The sequence below is a fragment of the Prinia subflava genome, chromosome 5 (assembly GCF_021018805.1).
Source record: "Prinia subflava isolate CZ2003 ecotype Zambia chromosome 5, Cam_Psub_1.2, whole genome shotgun sequence".
NCBI classification, from domain to species: domain Eukaryota; kingdom Metazoa; phylum Chordata; class Aves; order Passeriformes; family Cisticolidae; genus Prinia; species Prinia subflava.
Genome location: NC_086251.1, coordinates 46,689,111 through 46,713,692, shown reverse-complemented (window position 1 = coordinate 46,713,692; position 24,582 = coordinate 46,689,111). Strand labels below are relative to the sequence as shown.

Genomic DNA, 24,582 nt, shown 5'->3' with positions numbered 1-24,582 from the left:
AAATTACTCATTATGTCAGGAGCTGACATGATTTTGTCAGGATTGGCAAACTCTTGCCAATTCTCCCCTTTTAATCTGCTGAGGAGGTAATTCTAGGTATGAGACTGTTGTAACTCACAGCACCAGCAGCAAATAAACACAGAAAAATGAGCCGGTACTTTTGTATGTTTTTGAGATGCTAGATTTAAACTACTCCCTATTACTTTGTTCTTGTGAAACATGTTCTGTCATGGAGAAAATTATCTGTTTGTAATTAAAGTGCTGTTGATATTGGCCAGGTAAAGAAAATATATGAAGAAACACTACTTCAAGTAATTTATTCTAACCAGCACTTGACTTACCCTAGCATGGACAGTTACACCCCAGATGGTCAGAGAGATTCCTCTACTGCAAGGGAATTTTCTCCTGAGCAGCTGAGTGGGGTGTGGGTCTGAGTGTGTGTGGGTGTGTTTGGGTGTGTGTGAATGACCCCAGGGACCCCACTGAATCAGAGCAGTTTAGAATTCTAGCTAAGATTGCACAAGAGACTGACAAAGGATGACCCAAAAGTATGCAGAATCAGTGACTGTTAACACTCTTGTGCCCTTCCTTCATCAGCTTTGGTGACTGCCTAAATACCAGTCTGGCTGTCTCAGAGTAAACTGATTTCTTAGCCTGGAGGAGAATTTTTTGCCATCAAGATAGATCCTACCAGTGGCACTCATGGTGTAGCTGTAGCAATGTGAACTGTATATATGCAACAAGGATTGTGCAGAAGTCTGCATAATTTTCTACATCCTTAGGAAGATTCCTGGTGTGTTTGGGACAGCACAGGAGAAGGTTCTGAGCAGGAATGCCAAGATGAAGCTGAGACAAGAGGGAAATGATATATATAGAGAGATCATTTTCATCCTAAATGTATGTTCCTGGATCACATTAGTTCCTTGTTCAAGAAATTCTTACAATGGCCATAGGATGGGTCTCTCGCCTATCAATACATGTAGATGAAGTTTTAAGTTCAGAGCTCTTGTTTACAATGTGATCTCAATGCCAATTTTAAGCTTTTGCCACAGTCAAAGAAAACATGAACAGCACCTACTCGAAGTGATGATATTTTCTGCAAATGCTCTAAGGGATAAAACACTTCCCACTTAAATAATGAGAAGAAAACCAGGCATTTCCTGTGTGAAATAAATGAACAGACATCATTAATGAATGGATCCTTTCATTATGTTAAAGGTCTTTTCCTCTTTAGGAAGCTAACAACGAAGCCTCAAGCTCAAGGTCATTAATAAAGAAATTAGATGTTGTAGGAGCAAGCACCTGTGCAATGCCCTAATTGTTATGTGTAAGGGACAAAATCTATCTTAGGACTGATTATAGAATCACAGAATCATTTTGGTTGGAAAATGATGGAGTCGAATGGTTAACCAAACACTGCCAAGGGCACCACTAAACCATTAAAGCAAGCAGTTTAGGAATCACAAGGCAGAAGGTTTTGGAGCATAGCTTTATTGTTGAAAGGCAAGTGTCCACACTGAACGTGCTCTTTACCCAGGCCTACGGCTTCAAAACATCTGAAGCACCTGTGAATGAGGGACAAAGACATTTAACCTGGAGAATATTCAGTGGCACTAAGACAGCTAGATCACTTTGGTTTGAGCAAGGTGTAGTGAGTACCTGTGCTGCTGCTGTAGTTCAGCAGGTGACTCTGAGCTTGTGACACTCATCTTTAACACCTGCCTGCCTACTGGCCCATCACAGGGAGCTCCTTTCCATCTGCAGTTGCCTTGATCGCCTCTACTGGTTTTTCTCTCCTAATTTTTGCCAGCTTGCTGCCTAGGCATCTGCTTAAAAAGAGTGATGACATCCAGAGACTGCAGCTCTGCCTTTAACGTGAACAGAAGACTGGAAGTAGGATTTACACATTATTTTATGATGGGATATTTAGGTTGATAAGCCTCAGTGATAATGGGAAAGGATTTTAGGAAGAACAAATACATGAACTAGTATTAATAGATGATATTGGATGTTTTTTATTTAATGGGAACTAAATTGAAAGTGCAATTTTGTTATAAAACATGACTGTAAAATCACCTAGTAGACAAAGCAAATCTGTGTGAATTTTGAGTCATACTAATGTTTTCTTCAGGGTAAGAAGGCTCTTCAGACAGGTTGTATGAAACAGTACTTATCCCTTTGAATGCTGGTAAGATTAAAAAAATCTTTAAATTATATGCAATAATCTCAGTGCAACAGTGTTCCAAGATAAGACATAGACTTGAAGACTAAATAAAATCTTACTTCCAAACTCAGTATTTTGTCCTTGATTTGAGTAGTGAGACACTTGACAATCTGTATAGAAGTACAGTGCAAGTGATGGCTTTTAAAATGATTGAAAACTCATCCAACTTTGTTATTTACATGCTTAATTTTAAACACACCAGGAAAATAGTTCAAAAGTTTCTACAATGAAACCTCATCCAGTTAATCTCTTTTTCTAGTACTCTCCTGAATCAGCTCTTGTGGCAGGCGATAACTCATTCTAGGGGAGCAATAGAGAAAAAAACACCTCTAGCAAAAAGATTTCTCCTTATAAAAGGACAATTCGCAAAGCATTTTTAATACAGCTTCACCTGCATAAATTACAAAATATTTAGTACTTTGTTATGACAAGCCTATTACCTGCTTCCTTCTATTGCTCTGCTCTTTTGGATTCCAGACAAAGAAATTGGAAGGAACAAATGTAGGAACATTGAAACTATCACTAATGGCCCTCAAGAGTGACTAAAGACACCCATGAGTAAATATTGTATTTCCTTTTACAATACTTTACTCCTCTAACTTCTGAAAGTTGTACACCCTGGGGTGTCAGAGGACAACCAGAATACAGTATCCAGTGAAAAAATGGTGAATGTATGTACCTTTACCTGGAGGATCAACATTAAACTATGGGCAAGGCTAAAGTTTGACAGAGGGTGCCAGGACTCTTCCAGTGTTGCAGGGTTTTGGTTTACAGCTTGTCTGAAAGGCAGCATCTCCTTCAGCACAAGGATGTTTAACTTGGTGGTGAAAGAGGAAGGAGTGGCCAGTACTGCTCCCTGGAGCATGCAGACAGTCTTAAGAACCTTCTTGTTAAGCCCTGACTTGATAAACTAGGAATATTGCAGCCTGAGAGGGACGAGGCAGACTCTAGCTCTTTGAGCAGATGAGAATTTCTATTTAAAGCATTACACATGAAAAATGAAAGGAAGAAGAGCAGCCTGTATAACAAAATTAACTCCTACCTAGAAAAAAAAAAAAAAAGAGAAACTGGCCATTACAAAATATTTTTCTTGGAACAAACAGCAAAACACTGCCAGTGCACAGCATACAGGGAAATGGAAAAGAGATGTGATGTAGGAAGGCTACAAAAGGAAAATATATTAGAAAAAGGAATTAATCTGCAATATGAAAGAAAAGTTGCATATATAGAGAAGATTTTACCCTAACAGCACTATCCTATTTATATCTTTACGAAAATAACTTCAGAAAAAATATTTCTGCTTCTATCTGGACTATAACGTTTCTTTATTTTCCATGCCATTAATGGAACATGCTGGTCTTGCTCTAAGGTATTTAAAATTTTTGAGCTCGACAAAAATTACAGATGATAGCTAAAAAAAAATCACATTAATTTATATGTCCTAATAACTTTATGTGTGTGCATAAGAATATGGAATTCAGTATTGTGCCTGTCTGGTAGGCATTATCCTCTACCAGAGAGAACCAGCAAAGCTCAGCTGCCCCTACAGGCAGGTATGAATGAGAGAATCACTACCACAGATGTGCTTGAGGAACAGCCTATTTTAACAAGAAGGCTGGACAGCTGTTCTGTGAAATACCACAAAGAGTCTTGAGGAAAAGTACAAAATGGAAGAAAATACATGCTTAAAATAGGAAACTGGGTTTTTTTAAGTCTGCACCTGCCCTTAGTACTTTTAAATTCAATGTTTTGCTACTCGGTTTGGAGGTTTTTTACAATGTTACATTTTGACACTGAAGGAATGTATACTTTCCACTTCAGTTTTCTAATAACTGATAACTACCAGATTTTCAGCAGAACTACTTTCTATTAAAAACAATTACATTTAAAATAGGCATATTAGTTCTATATGGATAAAATCACATTTAGGGTCTTATCAATATTCTCACTGTGAGAACAAAACTACCTCAAACTCAAAACAGGTCTGAAGTTGCAAAAAGCCTGGGCTATATTTGCAATCAACAGCACCTATGATATATTAAATTTTCACTTGTCAAGAAGCCTGAAACACTTCCACGAGCCATATTCTGCCTTCAGGGATAGCAGTGTGAAACAAATGGAACACTGAAGTCTCATGAATGCTATAAAAATCTCTGTGTTATACTACTAAATATTTTTTCCTGGAAATTTAGATTATAGAATAATATTTCACTATTTAGCTACAAAAGTCCTTTTTTTTTCATTTTTAATATTGAACCAATTCTGGGTTTTAAGTATTCTTAATGCAGAAAAAGCTTTAATATATGAACTGTTGGTATACCAGTCACCTGAACCTTTAACAGCAGAAACAATTCCACTAGACAAAAGTACTATCCATGAGTAAACATAAATAGTAACAAAAGTCTTTCTCTTCAGTATTTTATATCCTGACCAAATTATTCTAAAACTGAGTTAAGACAGTCAAAGACAATCAGCGAATACTGGGATTTCAGTTTGCAAGCCTTCCCCCAGCATTTATGATATAATTTAGAACAAATTTCTCCCTCTTTGTATATATGGGTTAATCCAAGTCAAAATAATTATTTTATATTAATATTTTATATTAATAACTATATTACATATAATTTTTTAAACTGACTAGTTAATAATCACTTAAGTCAATATAGTCTCTTTTTTTTTTACCAGCCTCACTATTCTGTGTACCCAGACCCTCTTTGTTCATAGAATTCATCCACAGGACAAATTAAGACTGCTCCTGCAACCAGCAAGTGATTTGTTTATGTAAGTGGTTTTCTTTTCTCCATCCAACTTATCCCACTTCGTGGCATGTCTAATCTTCTCAGACCCAATTAGGCTTCTGCTTCCAATTAAAAAAGCAAGTTTTCCTCCAGGAAATAGGAAAACTATGTCACCACTCTAGTCAGAAAGCCCTCACATGCTGAGTGCTACAATTCATAGACCTGATCTCCAGCTCTGCCTGCAGCAGGCTGCTCGGGAAACTTCTGGCTCAGCAATTTAGAGATAGCTTAGAAGTTAGTATTAGGCAGAAGTCGTAGGATGACAGCAGGGCTACCAGTTCATGAGGTGAACAGGCTGGAGAGTGGCCTGCCTGGGGAATGGATGCATTCTCCAGCTGGCCCATCTGGAAGAAGGCAGCAGCTCCTGGAGCTTTCCTTGGCCTGGGCTTTGTATGCCCAGCCTGCCAGGGAGCTGCAAGGGCTCTGATCTCCTCCCCTTCCTGCCAAGGGCTGCAGTGCAATAGCCTGGGGATGGAGGCTCCTTCCCATGTTTACCCAGAGAACTGGCAACATTTCATTCAGACACACAGGGCTCCTCCATGGTCTCTGCTGCATGTCACCTGAAGGACTACATTCAATTTTCAGCAATGTTTTGTGCAAGAAAATGGACAATAGCAGTACTTTCCTCATGTCTCCAAGTCATACCAGTATATCAAACACAAGCAGAAGGAGATACAGCTGCTGGAACAGAGACTTCCAGCAAAGTACTTAACTCCTTACAGGATCAAGTTCTTCACAGTAACATTCTGTTTATTTTTAGCTGGCTTTCTTCATGACTCTTTTTCCATCCAGGTTTATTGTTTTGTTGTTTTGTTGTTTTTTGGTTGGTTTTTTTTTTTTTTCATTCCAGCAGCAGTAAAGATGTTGCTATATCTAATTTTACTGCTTTAATTAAGCAAGTACTTCTCAGTCCACGACCAGTTCTATTTTGGGCTGGTTTAAAGTTTATTTAATTTGAGACGTATACCAAGCAGGGTAGCATAATTGCACATCTGAAGGCCTGCTTGATCCTAGTATTAAAGTTTTGTTTTATTTCCTGAAGGTTAAAAAAAAAAATCTAAGAAGTTCAGTGTAAATTTGTCAAAAAATTCTTTTTATCTGCACTCTAAAAATACAAGTAAGTAACAGCACAGAACAAGACTCTGTATGCAGTGTGATTAACACCTTGCTGCTTTTTTTTTAGGATAACAGGAATAATGAACACTTACTATCACAGAACCTGAGAGAAAAACCCTGGCAGAGGCAGAAAAATGTCATCTCATCCATTCACTGCACAATGAGGGAATTAAGGATTCTGCATAATTCTTGTGGGTTGTCTGGTTAACCTGAGTGTAAAGGACTCTGGTGATGAAGTCTCTATGTCATTCCTAGGCAGACTGCATACTTGCTTCACTTCATTTAGAAAACTTTTTCTCATATACAATCTGAATCTTCTTTGTTGCAATTTAAGCCCATTCTTTTTTATTTCTTCTTGTCATCATTCCTTTTTTAAAGATTGGCAAAACGTTTGTCATTTTAACTTGCCTGGAATTTCAAACCCTTCTGTGAGTTGCCAAAGTGTTCATTATTGCTTTATTAATTTCTTTGAATATTCTAGAATGCAGTTGAGTCATCTTAAAAAAAAAAAAATCTGACAGATTTAGGGATTCTAACCTGTTCTTTTATTTTCCCCTTTCTTACAAGTGTTAATTGCACCACACAACAGTTCAGAGTTGACCTTTACAGAAGACTGATACAGAAAAAGCCATAACACATTTCAGCCTTCTTGGAATCATTTGTTGAGAGCTCTTCCTCTTTTCTATACAGCAGACCAATGTTTTTCTTAGTCTTCCCCATCACTATTGTGCTGATGAATCAGTTCACATTACCCATGACACCCCTTGCCAATAGCATAATTTTGTATCTGTTCCTGTATTTCCGTTTTATTCCTTTTATTTGTCTTCACTCACCTAATTTTCTATCCATTTTCTGTATGTTTCCTTCTTGTGACAGAAATTAACTTAAAATTTATACATTTGTCTTTTACTGTAGTTCCTGTCCTCCTTCTATACTTCACATTCGGATCCCTTGAGCCAGCATCATTCATATCTTTTGTCCAAGAAACTGATAGTCCCCCTTCAATAATTTTTCTTTAGTTTTGGTTCCTCTGAGATTCCAAACTGCAGAGCTGTATTTAAAGTTTTGCTCTCAAAATCCCCTGGTTTTCTGTACTTCCTTTCCCTCTAAAGAATAATGAACTCTGCCACTCCATGGTCATAGAAGCTGCCTTTTACATTTACTAGGTTAAAGTCAAATCCAGAAAGTTTTTTTCTTAAGTTGCTTATACGTTTCAAAAACTTACTAGGCAATTTGTGCTCAGGTCCCAGCATATTCACCTGGAAACAGAGAAATCCCCATATTATAACAAAGCCCTGTTATTATTATTATTATTATTATTATTATTATTATTATTATTATTATTATTATTATTATTATTACAAATAATATTATTATATTATATTATTATATTAATTATTATTTTAATAATGCCTTGGAAAATGCCAACTCTCCACACAAAACCTAATCCCAATCTTTTTAAGAGAGTGTAACTGATAACATTATTTTCTTTACAGAGTTTGAGTGCTTTTAGCTGCTTACTGATCTCATTTAAATGAGAGAGAGAGCCTGTGGCAGAGAAGTTCCAGTCATTATTGCCAGCAGTGGCAGGCTGATCTGGTTCTGCTGCTGCCTGGGTGTCCATCTGTAGATTGACAGGGTGAGATTTATTTCACCAAAATTTCAACACTATTAGTAGAAGTATGAACCTTTGCACTTGACACATCAGCTATTTTATTCTAGTCACGGAAGAGGCACATTAGGACATATAAATTAATGTGATTATTTTTAGCTATCATCTGTAAAACTGGATGACTGGCACTAACAGAAGTAAGCAAATTTACATGTGAGACTGCACCTGGCCTTTCCCTAACCTTGTGGATTACAACCACATGGCTTAACTTTTACTCTAACCAGTGCCCAAGAGAGAACAACTTAGGCTACCTTTTTTAGATCTTGCTTATAAAAGCAAGATTCCCAGGTTGATTTAATTTTATACTTCCTTTCTGACATGATTTGTTTTAGGTTTCCTACATTGCTCTGCATATAGCAGAGACTGGTGGCAATCCTATCATTATAACCAATATTCTCCTTTTCACATTTTCTCTACATCTTTGTTTTATACAGATCTGTCACATATTATAGAAAGCTTTTGGTAAAGTTAGAGTAAACCATCCACTTGAGAATGTCTTTCAAAGGTGGGCAATGTTCTAGTTTATTAACAGATGCAATCCAAAGCTGGTGGCAATTATAACTTGAGTTGACAACTACATGGTAGTCTCTGTAAGGCAAGTAAATGGCCTCAGTTTACCTGCAGCTTCCCTAAAAAGCCTTTTGCTCTAGAGATACCTTTCTTGCTCTGCTTATGGCCCAATGGCTAAAGCAGGCCATTTTGAATTATTAGAGCCGTTTGCAGCATGTATGCAGTTTTGGGCACCACAATATGAAAAAGACATTAAGCTGTTAGACAGCATCTAAAGGAGGACCATGAATATCATGAAGGGCCTTGAGGGGAACTATATGAGGAGCAACTGAGGTCACCAGGTCTGTTCAGCCTGAAGGAGACTGAGGGGATACCCCACTGCAGTTACAAATTCCTTGTGAAGGGGAGAGTCAGGCACTGATCTCTTCACTCTCATGACCAGTGACTGGATGGAGGGAATGGCCTGAAGTTGTGTCAGGGGAGTTTTAGGTTGGATATTAGAAAAAGGTTCTTCACCCAAAGGGTGGTTGTGCATTGGAGCACGCTCCCCAGGGAAGTGGTCACAGCCCCAAGCCTGACAGAGTTCAGTAAGTGTTTGGACAATGCTCTCAGGCACATGGTGTGACTCTTGGGGCTGTCCTGTGCAGTCTCAGGAGCTGGATTTGATGATCCTTGTGGATCCCTTTCAACACAGGACATTCTACAATTCTATGATTCTAAATACTTCAGGCATACTGTTAGGTAAGGGCAGATTGTCTGGTCTCTGTGACACCAGGAGTGAGCTTGGCCATGGCCCCAGGTGGAGCATTTAGTGCTGCTGCCACTCTTTGCTCAGTCTGTACACAGGAAAGCCAGGGTGATCTCAAGGCTACAAGCAGTAGTCCAGCTCTCTGGGTCTAACCACCTTGGTGGTTTGCTGGGCATTATCACACACACTTTTCTTTCGCAGAGCTGTAACTCCACTTAGCAGGAACTGCACTGACAAGTGAAAATGAGGAAACAGGCACTTTCTAACACTTTTCAGAACCCCTTCCTTCATTCCATGACACGGCTGTAATATGGACACGGCAGTTGTTTCACCCTATAGAGACTTTCCCATTAGCAAACAACACTTCCATGAGCAACCCTTTCTAAGAGGCTGCTAAAAGAAGATGCTATGAGTCCTTCTATCACTTCTGTACAATACACCATGTGGCTGTTCATTGCTGTCTATAGTAAAAATCCCAGCCTTCACTCCAGGCAATTTTATCTTTTGGGCCTCAGGTAACGTATCAGTTGACAAATTTCTTTTCTCACCTTGTACCAAGACTTTATACCTCCAGCCCAATTTGCTGCAACTTTTTGCAGAGAGGAAGGATGCAAATTTTGACAATTTCTCCAGAAAAAAATCTCATTTTGTGAAGGTGATATAATTTCCTCTTTCACCTCACTGCTCATGCAGTTCACACAAAGAAGACAAGAAGCAAATTGGAATAAATTGGAATATGGGAAATTCCATTTGAATAGGAGAAAAAGACTCTCTTTTAATGTGAGGTTGGTCAAACACTGACACAAGTTGTCCTGAGAGATTGTGGAGTCTCCACCAAGAGAAATACCCAAACTCCAACAGGGTGCAGCCCTGAGCAGCTGGCTGCCACTGACCCTGCTTGGGGATTGGACCAGACAACCTCCAGAGATCCCCTCCAACTTCCACCAGCCTGTGAAAAGGGCATGAATGTCATAAGTCAGTTTGAGAAGTTGCTTCACGTTATGGGTTTTTAACAAGATACATTTTATTCCAGCTCCCTACTTCTTGGAGGCACTACTGTGCCAAGGTATCTCAGAAGTCCTTGGACACCAGAGCACCTGATGGTGACTGTGACCCCACAGTCTAATGCTGCTGAACACCCAGAGCCTAGCTAATGCTGTATGTCTCTGTAAAAAACATAAATATTCACTGAAGTGCAAATTGGGACTTAAATCTTATTTTATTTTCTGGTCTGCAGATATTTTATTAGCCTATGCAAAGTGGAATAGTTTCAACGGAAAACACTGAGAGTCCCACCTTAAAATTATTCCCCAGACTGGTGGGCAGGGCACTTGGATGAGACACAAAAATTGATTCAAGTCCTGACTGAGAAAGAAGTTGCTTTGATCTCTCACATCCTGAGATATTACTACTACCACTTGATTTCTAGGCAAAAGGGACACTACATTATGTGACAACACAAAGTGAGCTACTGGAAGAGCCCACTGGGCATGTGTGGATTAGTTAGGCACCTCTCTAAATAGGATTGAGATATTTTGACACCATCTAATTCCTTGGGATCACTTCCTGGACAGTCTAGGAAGTCTCCTATTTAGGCAGGTATTTGGGGTTATGTTCTTTCACTCCTAATGTTCCTGCTCACTGCAAAGGAAACCTTAGTACTGGGTCACACTGGACATCACTGCACAAAAGAAACATCGAGATTAGTGGTTACAGACTGAGCACTGATAGGAATAAACATTTTTATGGAACAAACCCTTAAATTACTAACCTGAGAAATTGATTATTTTTCACTAGTTCAGCTCTTTTTAGCTTTTTATTTTCTTGAGAAATGAAAGTAGGCTCGTTATATTTAATTTTGACCACTTGACTTGATGCACTGATATCATGTTCCAAAATCCATGTGACAAACATTTTATGCAAATCTTAATTAAAAGGACAGGATCATTCCCTTAGTTACTGCAAAACTCTCTACTTTCCTCTGAGATATGTGATGATATTTCTTTCTAGCTAAAGTACAGGAAGCAATTGATGCTACAAGTAATGTTTGAGTAAGGCTTTAGCAGTAAATCAAAATGGCTAGGTCCACCTTATTTACTGAGGAATAAATAAATAAATTTATTCTGGTGGAGTAGCAAAATAATTCCCATTATGCAAAAGAGGAAAAAAAAATTATGTAATGTTTACAAAAGGAATAAAATTATTCCTTTTACAGCAACTTACCTGTAAATATAAAGCTTCTATACCAGCACATAGAACTGAGTGTAGAAAGTGAGCTGATATTGAGAATGTCATAAGCACCTATTGCTAAAAAACTGTTTTTAACTGAAGAAACCAAGTTTTGTTTAGCTGTAGGAATGTACACCACCATCAGAAGAACAGACTGAAAAACACATGAAATAAGCCTTCATCCTTTCCTCAGAAATGGCAAGGCTGCAGCTAGAGTAATTCATTAATATTGGGGCACTGTACTAGGGCATGAAAGAAGACATGGACCATTTGGAAAGGGCTGAGAAGAGAGACAAAACATTAGAGGTGTAAAAGAAAATCTATTGTTAGGATGCCAATATGGTTGATACAAATGAGTGTGTGGTTGCAGAGCCTGCAGGAGAACACTCCTGACTGGCACATCTGAGGAGACCTGTGAATGCCTGGAGAGCCCAGCCTGCAGCACAAGCTAAGTTAAAGCACTGAAATGCACAATCAGTCCCACAAAGCAGAAGTTCTACTGAGAAGATTGAAAAAGAGACACGCCATGGATATGATGAAAGAGTGCACTGCTGCTGACTAGATTAAGAAAGAATGATGCAATTCATAAAATACACTGAGAAAGTGCCACACTGATAAGACAGAGCAGCAATGTCAGGTCAAAAGAAAGGACAGGATGTCATCTGCCAAAGTCTACAGACCACACACTGTCTGAAGGAAAACTTCTTGAGGACATTTCTGCAGAAATATTAAGAAAATGTGGGTAATGGAAATCAGCAAGTCACAGAAATTACCAAAAAGTGAGTGGATAAGTGGATACTTGTGTTTGTGATCATCTGCAGTTATCAGGATCACAGATACACTTCTCTCCTTAACAATCTTATTTATATTAGACCTACAACAACGTAGAAATACAGGCATTGGTTAATACTTGTGAGAAGTATCTGTATCATTGCAAAAGAGGTTATAACACTGGTTTTCTGAATTGAGAGAAGGCTGGAGGGACACACTGACAATGGACTTTGAGTACCTAAGAGGCCATTCTCTGAGTACAAAGTCACTGAAGTGCTGTAAGGCACACATCACGAAAACCTAACGGTAATAACGCACAAGGATGGATTCCTTGTTGAAGCTATGCAATCTCAAACAGTGAAGGTTTGAAATAATGGCATCTTGGACAAACATCACAAAAAAACATCCCATATAAGTGACCTCCTCTGGGAATAGAGGCAAAGCAGGTAGATTTCTGAGATCTGGTCCAATCTGATCTGATCTTTTTACTATGGTTTTATGGCTGTAGCAAATGTTAGCATAACTTCTGCGTATTTATTTTGATCATATAAGAAGCACACCTCAAGGGAGATGTTATAATGGCAAACAAACTACAGCAATCCACAAAAATGGGCTTAATAATGTTATAAATTACTTTAAATTGCCATCAGCAGAACACTGAAGCACAGTTCTTGGGTCTTAAAGACCTTAGGAATAAGGACACAAACCACTCAAACCTTGAAGCCCTGAGGAAATAAAAACCAGCCCAATGACCCCTTTAACAATAGAATAACCCCAGATGTAAAACTTAGTACTAGAGAGGAGTGTGCTGAAGGACAGGGCAAACTCTTATATATCCCACATAAAGAGCAGTATCTCCTCAGAAAAAAAACCTGTTAATGGAGATTTCCCGAAGAATTAAATAACCATATCTCAAGGTACACTTCATTTGTGGAGAGACTGACGTGAATTGGCTATACTATTACTAAGATTTAGTGATCCCATTTGTCACAGTGATAACTGCATACAGATTGCCTGTCTTTAACTAAAGAAAGCTCCCTTCCTCCGAGCCTTTTAGCTGTCTGCAGATGCTTAAATGAAGTCTTTCTGTTGACACCCATGGCCTCTCTGGGGTGTTTTTGTCAGTTCCTGGTGCTATCCCTTTTCATCTTAATGTACACCTGTCAGACTGCTCAGAATTTCTATTCAGCATCACCTTCCCCTAAAGGCTCCTTTCAGTCTGAATAAACTTGGGTTTATTCTCAAGTGAAATAAGCTGTGCCCACCGACTTGATGGTTCTGCCTTGAAAAGCCTGAAGGAGCAAAAAGCTGAGTGGTTTGAAACCCTATCGTTCCAAGTTGTACACTTCACAGCTGGACACCACAAAATCTATTTAATGGTTCTTGTTAAGACCAGACGATCTTTAGAAAGGGCCCTTCTGAGTGCAGAGCCTATGAAACCGCCAGATCTAAGATTTTCTATAACATTTCCCAGAATTTAAAGACATACGGAATTGTTGAAAGCTTTGGGCTTTGGATGCGACTGGTCTCTCACAAAGTCTACCACCGTATCCCGAGGACAAGTTGATCCGCGCAGGCAATTGCCACCCGCGAGGAGCACCCTTGTGTCCGCTGCCCTGCCCGTCCGGGGCTCGGTCCCCAGCGCCGGCCAGGCTGCCCGGCGCTCCTGGGGCGCGCCCCGAGCGGAGCGCTGCCCGCGAGAGGCGCGCCCGCGGCTCTTTGACTGGAAGGAGGCAAAGAACGGAGCAGCGAAGAGACAGGACCATGCCCGGCACCGACACGAGCCCGCCCTGAGCCCACTGTGAGCCGGCGAGCAGGAGAGGAACAGCGCATCCCCGGGCCCCCGCCCCGGCCCCGCCGCCGCCCCGGTGCCCGCCCGTCCCGCCGCTCACCGATAGTAGAAACGACGGTGCCCACGAAGTAGAAAGCGCCGGTGAAATCCCATCGGGGCCGGATGTCATCGACGCGGATGCCGGCCACGTTCGCCTCCTCGTATTCCCGGAGGAAGTGCCGGAGCTCGGCACGGCTGAGGTTGTGGCGCCGGGTGAAGTTCTCCAGGCGTTCCTCCCAGCGCTCCTTAGCCTCCCGCTCCGTGGGCAGCTCGATGGCCGAGAAGACGGCGGCGCCGCACAGCATGTACAGCACGATCAGCACCGCCAGCAGGAGGAACCGCGCGTTGTCCGCGTTGAGGCGACCCGCGCTGGAGCAGCAGCAGGCGCCGCGACACGCCATCCTCCGCCCGCCGGACCGGGCTGCCGCGCCGCCACGCTACGTCGCTGGCCCTGCCGCCGCCGCCGGGCATCGCGGCGCCGCCCGCCAGCCGTACGCGGGGCCGCGGGGCTCAGGGCGCCGCGGAGCCCGGCGGCGGCGAGCGGCGCTCCCGGGAGCCGGCCGGCACCTTGGCCCCGGGGGCAGGGCGCGGCCGCGGCACGGCCCGGCGGAGGACGCGCTCCGGGCTGCCGGGCATCCTGCGGGCGAGGGAAGCGCTCGTCCCGTCTCGCAGAGCCCCTCAGCCCCAAGGCCCGCCGCGCGGGGCCCCCGTCCCCGCCAGTTTCATATCCCTTTCCTGCCCCCGCCCCGAGCACGTCGGAGCGGGGCGCAGGGACAGGCACCGCCAGGCGCCTCCTGCCTGCCGGGGGGGGCGAGGCGGGACCGACGGTAGCTCGCCCCCCGCCCTCCCTCTTCGCCGCGGGGCTCCGCCGCCCGCTCCACCGGGCCGCCCGCACCATGGCCTCGGGGCAGCCGCGGGCCGGGCCGTGCCCCCGGGGGCAGCTCACCTCAGCAGAGGCCGGCCGCCGCCCCCGGAGCTCAGCGCCGGCAGCGGGCAGGGCGGGCGGGCACAGAGCCGCTGCTCGGCGGCCTCCAGCCCTCAGAGGGGCGGGGGGCTGCCCCTCTTCCCGCCCTCAGGTACCCGTCCCGGGCTGTGGGGCCGAGGAGCGCACGAAGCAATGGGGCCTCTTAGACTGGGCATGAAACCTGTCAGTCGAGGATATACCCCCCATCAAAGCCATAAAAAGTAGCCCTCTGTGTCAAAAGAGGGCACCTCCTTCTCTACAGGTCTGGTTACCCCCTGCCTTCCCGACGAGGTGTTAAATCTCTGTCCTCCAGCGCAGGGTAATCGAAGGGAAATTGTGGAGGGAAGATAGAAGCAGCCTTCTCCAGCTGCCACGTGGTTTCAAAGTGTGTTATTTGCAGGTTCAAAGAGCAGAGCTCTCGATCCGAATCGTCTGGAAATATCATTCACACTCTAAGAAGAAAAAGCTAAACTCAGCACTATCTGGTAGCTGCTACAGTGCTGAATTCGACTTTTAAATAATTGGGGGCTGGAATTCAGCTCTGCTAAGCTTAGTATACAAGCACATTTTATCCAGGGAAGGACAGCCTACATATATTTTTTTTTAGAAAGCAGGTTAATGAACTATACCATCCACTTCCCTTCTCCTCCCACCCCCCCAATTTTCTAATATTTGTGTTGCAGTAAAAATGCAATGGGAATGAACACTAAGATCTTAGAAATCTGCTTTAACGGCAGGTAATTGCACACTCCGTGGAAGAGCCATTGTCTCACAGCTTGAGGTATATTTGAATATTGGTCTGAGCCCCAAGGGTGCACCGTGGGCTGTTCCAATGCCAGTGTTTGAGAAAGGATCACCACCTGCGTGGCAACAACTGCTACAGCAGTAGGCACAGGGAAAAATAAGTCCTTTTCTTATGTTGCCCAGTAAACCAGCAGCAAGGGTTGAATGGGAGTCATGTTTAATTTTTTTCCTATTTGTTGTTACTCATAGGTGATACATCATGCTGCAGGTTTTTATTCCCTCTTAATTAGTCTTTAGCATAGAAATTAAAATTAGCAGCAATACTGGAAGACATTAAATAGCCAAAAATAGGAAGATGAGATGCCAGCCAAACTAACCAGACTGTGCCAAGTGCTAAAGGTAACCACATGCTTCCATAAAAAAATCATTAGCAGTTCCTATTAGAGGAAAAAAACAACAAAACCCAACCTATACTTCCCTGCTTTGCCAAGACTGGATGTGGCACTCGGTGCCAGGGTTTAGTTGAGATGTTAGGGCATGGGTTGGACTCAATAATCTTGAAGGTCTCTTCCAACCTAGTGATTCTGTGACTTCAGATCATTTAGTCCTAACATTAACAAAATACTATCAGGTCTACCACTTACCCACATGGCTAAGTGTTAACATCCACACATCTTTTAATACCTCCAAGGGTGGTGACACCACAACTGCCCTGGGCAGTCTGTTCCAATGTACACTTAATGCCTGACAACCTTCCGTGAAGAATTTTTCCCTAATATCCAATCTAAACCTTCCCTGGTGAAACTTTAGGCTCCTCTTGTCCCCTTGCTTGTTACATGGGAGACAAGGCTGATTTCACCCGGTTACAACCTCCTTGCAGGTAATTGTAGAGAGCAGTAAGATCTCCACTGAGGCGCCTTTTCTGCATGCTAAACTTTCTTAGCTCCTCCAGTTACTGCTCAGAAGATTTGTGCTCCAGACCCTCCACCAGCTCCATTGCCCTTCTCTGGACACATTCCAGCCCCTCAATGTCTTTCTTGCCACGAGGGGCCCAAAACTGGACACAGCACTTGAGGTGTGGTCCCACAAGTGCTGAATATGAGGGACAATCACTGCCCTGGTCCTGCTGGCCACACTATTTTTGATACAAGCAATGTATTCCATTACTAGAATGCTGTTGATTTTATAAAACACCTGGTAGTACATTTGCAAGATACAAGTTCCAAACCAATCTGAAATGTACACATTTAGAAGACAGAACAAAGGATATATTAACAAGATTGCCTTTATTTTTATTTGAATTTTACACATAATAACTTTTATTCCAGCTACTAGGGTCAACTGACAGTCTCACAGAACAGTAATTTTAAAATTAATTACAGGTAAAAATGCAGAGACTCTCTGAGAACAGTTCTCATCTTGAAAACTGTATTGGGAACCAGAGTAAAGAAAAAGCATACAAAAAAGTATTGAAAAAAGCAGGTTCCCTTGTAATAATATGGTTACAGATTCTCCAAGAATCTCTCCCTTATTAACATTTTAATGTTTCAACTACAAATTAGCCATTATAGCAGACATCATATCTTACAGAACAGAAACAAGCAGTTTTTGCAAGTAGCACAGCAGGCTCAGTGTCAGCAAGTGGAACATCACAGAGTACTGGAAACATTTATGATGGAACCCACATATTTCCATGTGTATCAGGGGCATCAGTGTACGGAATATTCCAAATCCACGGTTGATCTGAAAACCAAAGCAAAGACATACCCATGACAAATTAATCTATCAAATGCAAAATTTGGTTCTCTTCCTCTTTTCCCTTTAGAGGAAGAGGAAATTCAAAATTCCCACTGATTTTCAGATTACATCATGTGCAATTTCAGTTTAGTGGATTTTTTTTAACTGTGAGAGTTTTCAAAAGGCTTTGCTTTCCCCCCAGATATTATTTTAAATATAATTATAATCCAATGTACTCACCAGCTGTAGAATAATTGTATTTTAGACAATATACAAGTACAGTAATGCAGCCAAATTTGGTTTGGCTTAGTGCCAGCAAGTTTTGTGCTGCATCTCTCTTAACCCAATGGAATTATAAAAATAAGCTCTATAACATATTAATATTTTTCACAGGGGCAATAGGAATTCAGTACCTAAGAATGACATTGCCTGACCTCTGAAAAGTTCACATTTACCCCCTCACTTCTTCAAGCATTACACCTTCAGATGAGCAACAGGTTTGTACCACACAGTTCCCTCCCTCCCACTTCTCGGAATACAGCAGCTCTTTCCACTCTTGGGAAAAAGAAAAGCCAACACACCAGGAGTTAACTGCTAGCTCTGCAACCTGCTCTGTGCTCTTCCTCCTACCATACATGTGCCAGAAATGCAGCTGTTCTATGAATCCAGGGTACTATTCTACTTCTTGCAGGCTACTGCTACTGAAATTGAGAAAAATCCTTTAACCTTTTTTTTCAGTTGAGTTTTCTCAATTATGAAATTTATATAAATCTAGCCTGCTTCTTCTCTCCATGTACAAAATGAGCCCTGAAGGAATACAATGACATTAAACTGTAATATGCATAGATTAAACCAAATTGTACCAAGGATGACAGGAACAGCTATTGATTGAAATTACTTTTATCACATTTTACATTTACAGGATCCAATGACAACTCTGACAACATAGGAAGTGAGAATTACTGTAGCAAGGAAAGGAGAGTAAGAAAGTGAAAAAAACAGTAATGAAGGGTTATATAAATTACACAACACCACACTGTGACAAGTACACAGCAATTAAACATGGAGCAGAGGGACCATTGCTACTGAGTACTCATTATTACTCAATACTAGTGTCCTTAATTCTCATACTGTAGTTCCATATGTTGCAGTAAAACATAGCTATGCAAATGTTTTAAAATGTGTCTGTTAACAGAAGAAAGAGAGCAATAGGGTAGTTGGTTGGTATTTCGTTACAGTAGACAGATGATTTCAAAGCATATAAAAAAATAAAAGGCATCAGAAAACAGAAGAAACTATAGCACTTAACTCACAGTGCACTGCCAAGAAAGCTCCCTAGGTTTCTGGCTCAATGGGAAGATATCTACACTTTGAGTCATCTCTTAAAAAGAAAAAGAAGTAGCACCAATATTCGCCTAAGCTTGTTTTATCAGTCTCCTACTGGAGAGCCATGTGTACCTTTTGTATTTTAAGTGAATACCTTACCAGATAGTAAACATTAACAGTTAAAAAAAAGGGTACAGAATAAAGCAAATGTTGAGAAAAGATTGAGGATTTCAAACATCTATTCAGATTTGAACACTGACCTCTATCTAAGACATCAGAATAAATCCAGTCCCACTCAAGCACTGGAATCTGTCACTCAGGAGTACATTATGCAGCTTAGACCTATCCATCTTCCCTACTTCCCTACCATCTGGCAGTTACTCTGCTTAATTCAGCAAAACATGCAGGCAGAGGAAAACTTAAGATGTACAGAAATAACTTCAGTCACCCCCTTAAAGCACGCTGAGATACCTCGATACCTAATTTAGTTCTTTCTAATTGTAGCTATCTAAATAAAATTTGCTCAAGGTAGCTGTTACTGTACTTGGAACTTTGTTCCATTAATGGCATGTTGTTGATTTTATAAAACAGCTGACAGTATTTTAGCAAGTCGTGTAGAACTATTGCTGAAACAAATTATAATTCAGTTACTTATAAAATATCAGGTTCAATTTGAAATTATTCATCATTTTTAATAGGATCTATATCAGCAAGAAAAAGACAATGACTGTGTGCAAATACTGTATGATGGTGGCTGCTTACTGTCGCACAAGAAAATGACTGCCAAGCTTCCCAAAGTTAATTCCTTTGATCTTGGGGGGAGGAAACAAAAGCCCCATTAAGTAATATTTAAAGTGTTCTTAACATACATATCCTTCACACTTTTCAAGATCAGGGCTTCATTTCTGATATCCCAACTCTGTCTCAACTGCACCTCACTGAAGTCAGTGTTACCTACTAGGCTGGTACCATAGCTTCACTCTTGCCTCATCTGCAAGCAGCAGAACCCCTGCAGTAGACTCAGCACTCAGTAAAATAAATGGGGCATTCAAGTCCCACTGCTACTTAAACATTATCTGAAAGCTCAGGTGGAGCACTATTTCAGTTATACTCTGATTTTTGAATATTCTCTCACAACTGAATAGACGACCACTTTTTACTTAAAAGTAGAGAGGCTCTGGAGAACAAGACAAGTTCTTTTTGAGTAGCACCTGAGTATCAAAGAATCCATGCTGGCAGGACACATCAAGCCTTCATGTCCTCAAATACAAGAGATGGCAGTACAGTCAAAACCAGGACCATGCAATTGAATAGTAAAGCACTACTATTACACAATGAAAGCACCTTTGTGATCCTCTTCCTATGGGTGTCTTTTGCACTGTGAGTGGAGATCTGGATGAGAGAATTCCTGGTTGATTTCTAAACCCAGAGACTGCATTCTGACCTCTACTTAATTAAAAAGGTAGCTTCAAAGCCACAAGTATTCATATATATAGAAAGGTTACAACTAACCAGACTTCAAGTCATTCTATATATATATATATGAAAAACACACTCCCTGCTGTTCTTCCTTAAGCAAATCTGCAAAGTTCTTCCTTAAGCATTTGCAAATGGTGCATGCTACATTTCAGTCTCTCTTGTCCCCTCCCTCTGGATGAGCATGGCATTTGAAAAGGAAGTAATCTTGTTCCTCTCAATGCAAAAATCATACTTGAGGATCTCAAGAGGGAGGAAAGGCAGATGGGAAATAGATGTGGGATCTGTATGAATATTCACAAACAAAGTGACGATTTCTGAAGACCAGGACAATGACCACTTGTTTGGGGGAAAAAAAAGAGTACTGCACTTTTAAAACCACAGGATTTGCTTTGTTTCTCAAAATGCTGATGTGATGAGGAGAAAAAAAGTATTTTGCACTTTTCTGAGACCTCCCCCAAATTGTTATAAAAAAACCTTGACATACTTATGAATTAGAAGTTTCAAGTTCCCTCCACACAACAGATGATTTCCTCAGTCAGTAAACTGTGTAATATCTAAATCACAAATTAAGTGAAATTCCTCAACAACAGCAAGCAACTTGTAATGGTAAGAGATAATAGCAATATTGCAACTGAGATGTGATGGTGGCAGCTCAATGAGAAGATAATGTTATACAACAAAAATGTTATAAAACAAATTCACAGTACTCATTTAAAAGATTCCACAGGAAAATCAAAATCTGAGTACTATTGAAGACACAAAGAAATTTTATTTATAATGATATCTTGCTAAGTAAGATAGATTATTGTGTGCATGTTCCCAAATCCAGAGACTGGATAATTTTCAGCTTCCCTTCCAAGGAACTCTCAAATCATACTGCTGGTCTATAGGTTTTATTTATCCTAGTATCATCAATACACTAAGCTTTGCAATAGTGTTTTTATTATGACAGCCTGAATCTTAACTACAGAGGCCTTCAGAATATTGATGTTCTATATGATTTATTTATCTAGATATTAAGTAGTACAGTCAGCTACCAGAATTCTTTTTTTTTTAATTATTTAAATGTTTTGCCCTAAAGATATATCTGCTGCCCACAAATGGCCTTCTGCTGTTCAGCTGATTATTGGAGGTGATCAACTGCAATTGCTCAAAACAGCAATGTGAAAAGAGTTAATAATGTAAATGTTGCACCCAACCAATATTATCTGCTAAAAATTAATGAGGTCCCTTGTCCCATTTGAATAGGAATGATCTTAGTCTTTATTTTAAAACTGCCAGATATAAAATATGCATATTATTCCCCACAGCAAGGAAACATGCAAGGTATGTATATCATGCATAACGTAACTCTTTTGTGCTGGTAATTTAAAGCATTTGTGATGAAATAGTCTAAAGGACAAATGCCCCAGTAAAAATCCTGTATGTAACCTTAACTCTGATCTATCAGGATATCATACTGTTCATTTCCTCAGACTTCAACTACAAATCTTGCACTCTGCACAAACTGGCTCAAATCATATATAAGTTCCAAAACTAGACAGGGCATCATACATCTACCCTGAAAAAGAATACCCAAACCAAACTGCATTTTAAAATTCTTGAATGGACCAACTATTGAAGCAAAAACACTGTCCATATGGTACATCTGCCATCTCATGCGAGTGCTCTCACCGAATAATCTGAAGCACATCTCCCTTAGCCAAGCCTAAGCTTTGAGCTCAAAGAAGTTGGCTAGTAATATGTGGCAAATCAGACAGTCAAGTGGCTCCTTCTGGTCTTCAAGTCTGGAACTCAATCATTACATTACACAGAAGTGGCCAAATAAAATAGTGACTCTGTAACTTGAGTTTCTTCTCATGCAAAGTGTTAATTTCTTCACCATCATTATGAATAGCTGGGAGAACAAGTGTACTCAAATGTTACACTGGGACTCTGGGAGGTCCTCTGAGGCGGTGTCTGATGTCAAGCTGCATTATGAGAGCTTCAATCTCAAACTGCAGGTTTACCAGTCAATAATACAGCTTTTCGTTCTGCTGATGAAGGAAACTGAGACCAACAGGAATGAGATTGGTTCCAACCCTGGCTTCCTCACCCTGGGCTATGATTTACAATGACAATATATACTTGTTGCTTGAAAAATTGAAAACTAAACTTCTAAACATACTCTGATCTATATTTACCATTGTTCTGAATGTTAAATAAGTGAAATATTTTCTGTTCAATGTACTAGAATCACTAGAAACTGGACTAGCTTCTAGTTGTCATCTACTAAGGAGAAAGGATTTTCTGTTAGACTTCATACCATACTAGGCACACTGAAAGTACTTGAAGTTCTCTAAAAATTCATACAGGATATTGCTAGTCTAGTTCTTTCAAACCCTGGAAAGTACACAAGTTTCAAGCAGCTATGCAACATTAATTAGAAAAGAAAGGTGGTTATTGAAAAATATTAGTTACTTTCCCAGAAGTCTTCTATCTTAATTCTTCAAAGTATTTTAACTACTTGACAGAGAAAGTAGTGAAGCATTCTAGGACTTAGAACAATAAACAAAGGTGAGAGACAGGTAGAGACCACAAACAGTGACATTTTCTCTGAACTTATATGACCTCCTGAGGATACAGTAGGTCTCTGTGAGGGAACTCAGAGTAACAAAGAATTCCTATAGCTTTGCTGGACTAAACACTGATCTCTTCTTTTAACCACTCTGCCACTAGCACAAAGCAGGATAAATGAAAATTCTTTCAACTCTTTAGGTAACAGGTTAAACACAAATACCTAAGCCTACCAGAGCTGGAGGGAAATACACCATGAAATCTTTCTTCCTTTTATCCAGCACAACACATCATATGGAATAAATGAGATGCAGTGTTACTATAGTTTCCTGAAATCACTATGAATATTTACCAAATGTAATTTCACCATACTCCCTATTCCCACTCATTGAAAATCAGACAGAATATCAAGCACTGAATATCTGAAGTTACAAGAAAAAGGTCAATTTGCTTTTCCATGCAAGTGGGATGACAATGGAACACTGAACAGTGAGCAGGCCCTTCACAAGGGAGAGAGCTGTTCTTGTGAAGTATGTTAAAGATCCTTTTGTGTATCCTTAAGAAAATCTGTCAGAGGTTGAAAACTTCAGCTAAAGGACTAATGAATTAAGTGGACTGTCAATTTATGCACAATGCCTGAACTTGTATTAAAGCTAATTTTCATCTCATTTCCCCACCATTTTCCCAGCATGAGATCTGACAGCTTTAGCCCCCCAGTTACCAAGGGTAAAATAGATTTTCCCACTGGAAGATAATGAGATACATCTTAATACATTTTTACAAGTTGTGAGAATTGTTCAGGAAGGAAATCTTCAACAAAGGGCAAAACAACTAAGGTAATTAATGTAACTGGCATGTATAGAGACTAATATGTAGCTTCACTCCAGATTAATCTCAACTGAGTTGGAACCTGTCTTATTTTCTTGCATATATATTTATCTTCTTTATACTATTAATCAACTAATAGTTTCTTTATTTGATCTCACTAAATATACTTAAGAGGAAATTAAATGAGAAGCAACTTGTTTATTAGAATGCATTTACTCCCCTATTTTATAGAGTTCTCTTCCAGAGGGTTTAAGAAGTTTCAGAGCATTTTGAACTAAGAGTTCAGAAAAAGCTTTTATAAATTCCTGCTTGTAACCCACTCATAACTCAAAGAACTGCTGATAGATCTATTTTTAGTCATCCCCTTTTCTGCAGTGCTTAAGAGTTCTGCAACAAATACTCATGATTAATAAATCTAAAATCTGGCAGAATAATAACACAGAAATGTTTCACCTGCTGAGGCCTCCCTAAAAAAAGCAGACAATAGTGTCAATTAAAGAGAAATCTCATCACACTTACCTATAACTACAAAGTTAAGTCACTAAGAAAAACACCAAAGAAGTAGCCTGAAATAGTGTACTACAATACAACAATATATTTTACGATACATATAAACCATAGATTCCCTATTCATTGAGCTCATTGATTATATAATCATTTTCTAGCTATTTTTAGGTACAAACATACCTTCCCAGGCATTAGAGTGTTTGCTGGTAGCTTTGCTTGGGTGGTTGGATTCTTCTTTTGGGTTGTTGTTTTTAATCATTCCATGTAGTCAATATAAGCTACTTAAAATATTTCTGGTATGATTTCTCTCACAGATATTTTACAAATTCCCCATCACAACTTCAAGTGCCTATGCTGCTACCAGCTATGGTTTGAGACTCAGGTAAATTTTATTCTTCGTTCACTTCAGGGAGATCAAATGACTCTGGCTGGCAGAAGCAGGTAGAGTTGACCTGTTCATGTATTGCACAAGGTGTCTCTGCAAGTCTGAAATACAGCTGGAAACTAAACGAAAGCAGTGGCAAAATTTTATATGTGTCATA

The 24,582-nt window shown here is 40.4% G+C and overlaps 2 protein-coding genes across 6 annotated transcripts in view; both read right to left on the bottom strand.

The window, feature by feature from the left end:
• Positions 1–14,451, bottom strand: part of KCNK13 (potassium two pore domain channel subfamily K member 13) — a 48,776-nt gene extending 34,325 nt beyond the window's left edge. The window contains exon 1 of one of the 2 annotated variants that reach the window (XM_063399197.1): positions 13,961–14,451. In XM_063399197.1, coding sequence (XP_063255267.1) covers positions 13,961–14,300 — 340 coding nt within the window. In that variant the 5' untranslated portion in view covers positions 14,301–14,451. The remainder of the gene's footprint in view (positions 1–13,960) is intronic. The other variant, XM_063399198.1, reaches the window with a different exon arrangement.
• A 2,425-nt stretch (positions 14,452–16,876) lies between these two features.
• Positions 16,877–24,582, bottom strand: part of TDP1 (tyrosyl-DNA phosphodiesterase 1) — a 45,919-nt gene continuing 38,213 nt past the window's right edge. For all 4 annotated transcript variants that reach the window (XM_063399194.1, XM_063399192.1, XM_063399195.1 and 1 more), the window contains exon 16: positions 16,877–17,350. In XM_063399194.1, the coding sequence (XP_063255264.1) occupies positions 17,277–17,350 (74 nt within the window). In that variant the 3' untranslated portion in view covers positions 16,877–17,276. The remainder of the gene's footprint in view (positions 17,351–24,582) is intronic.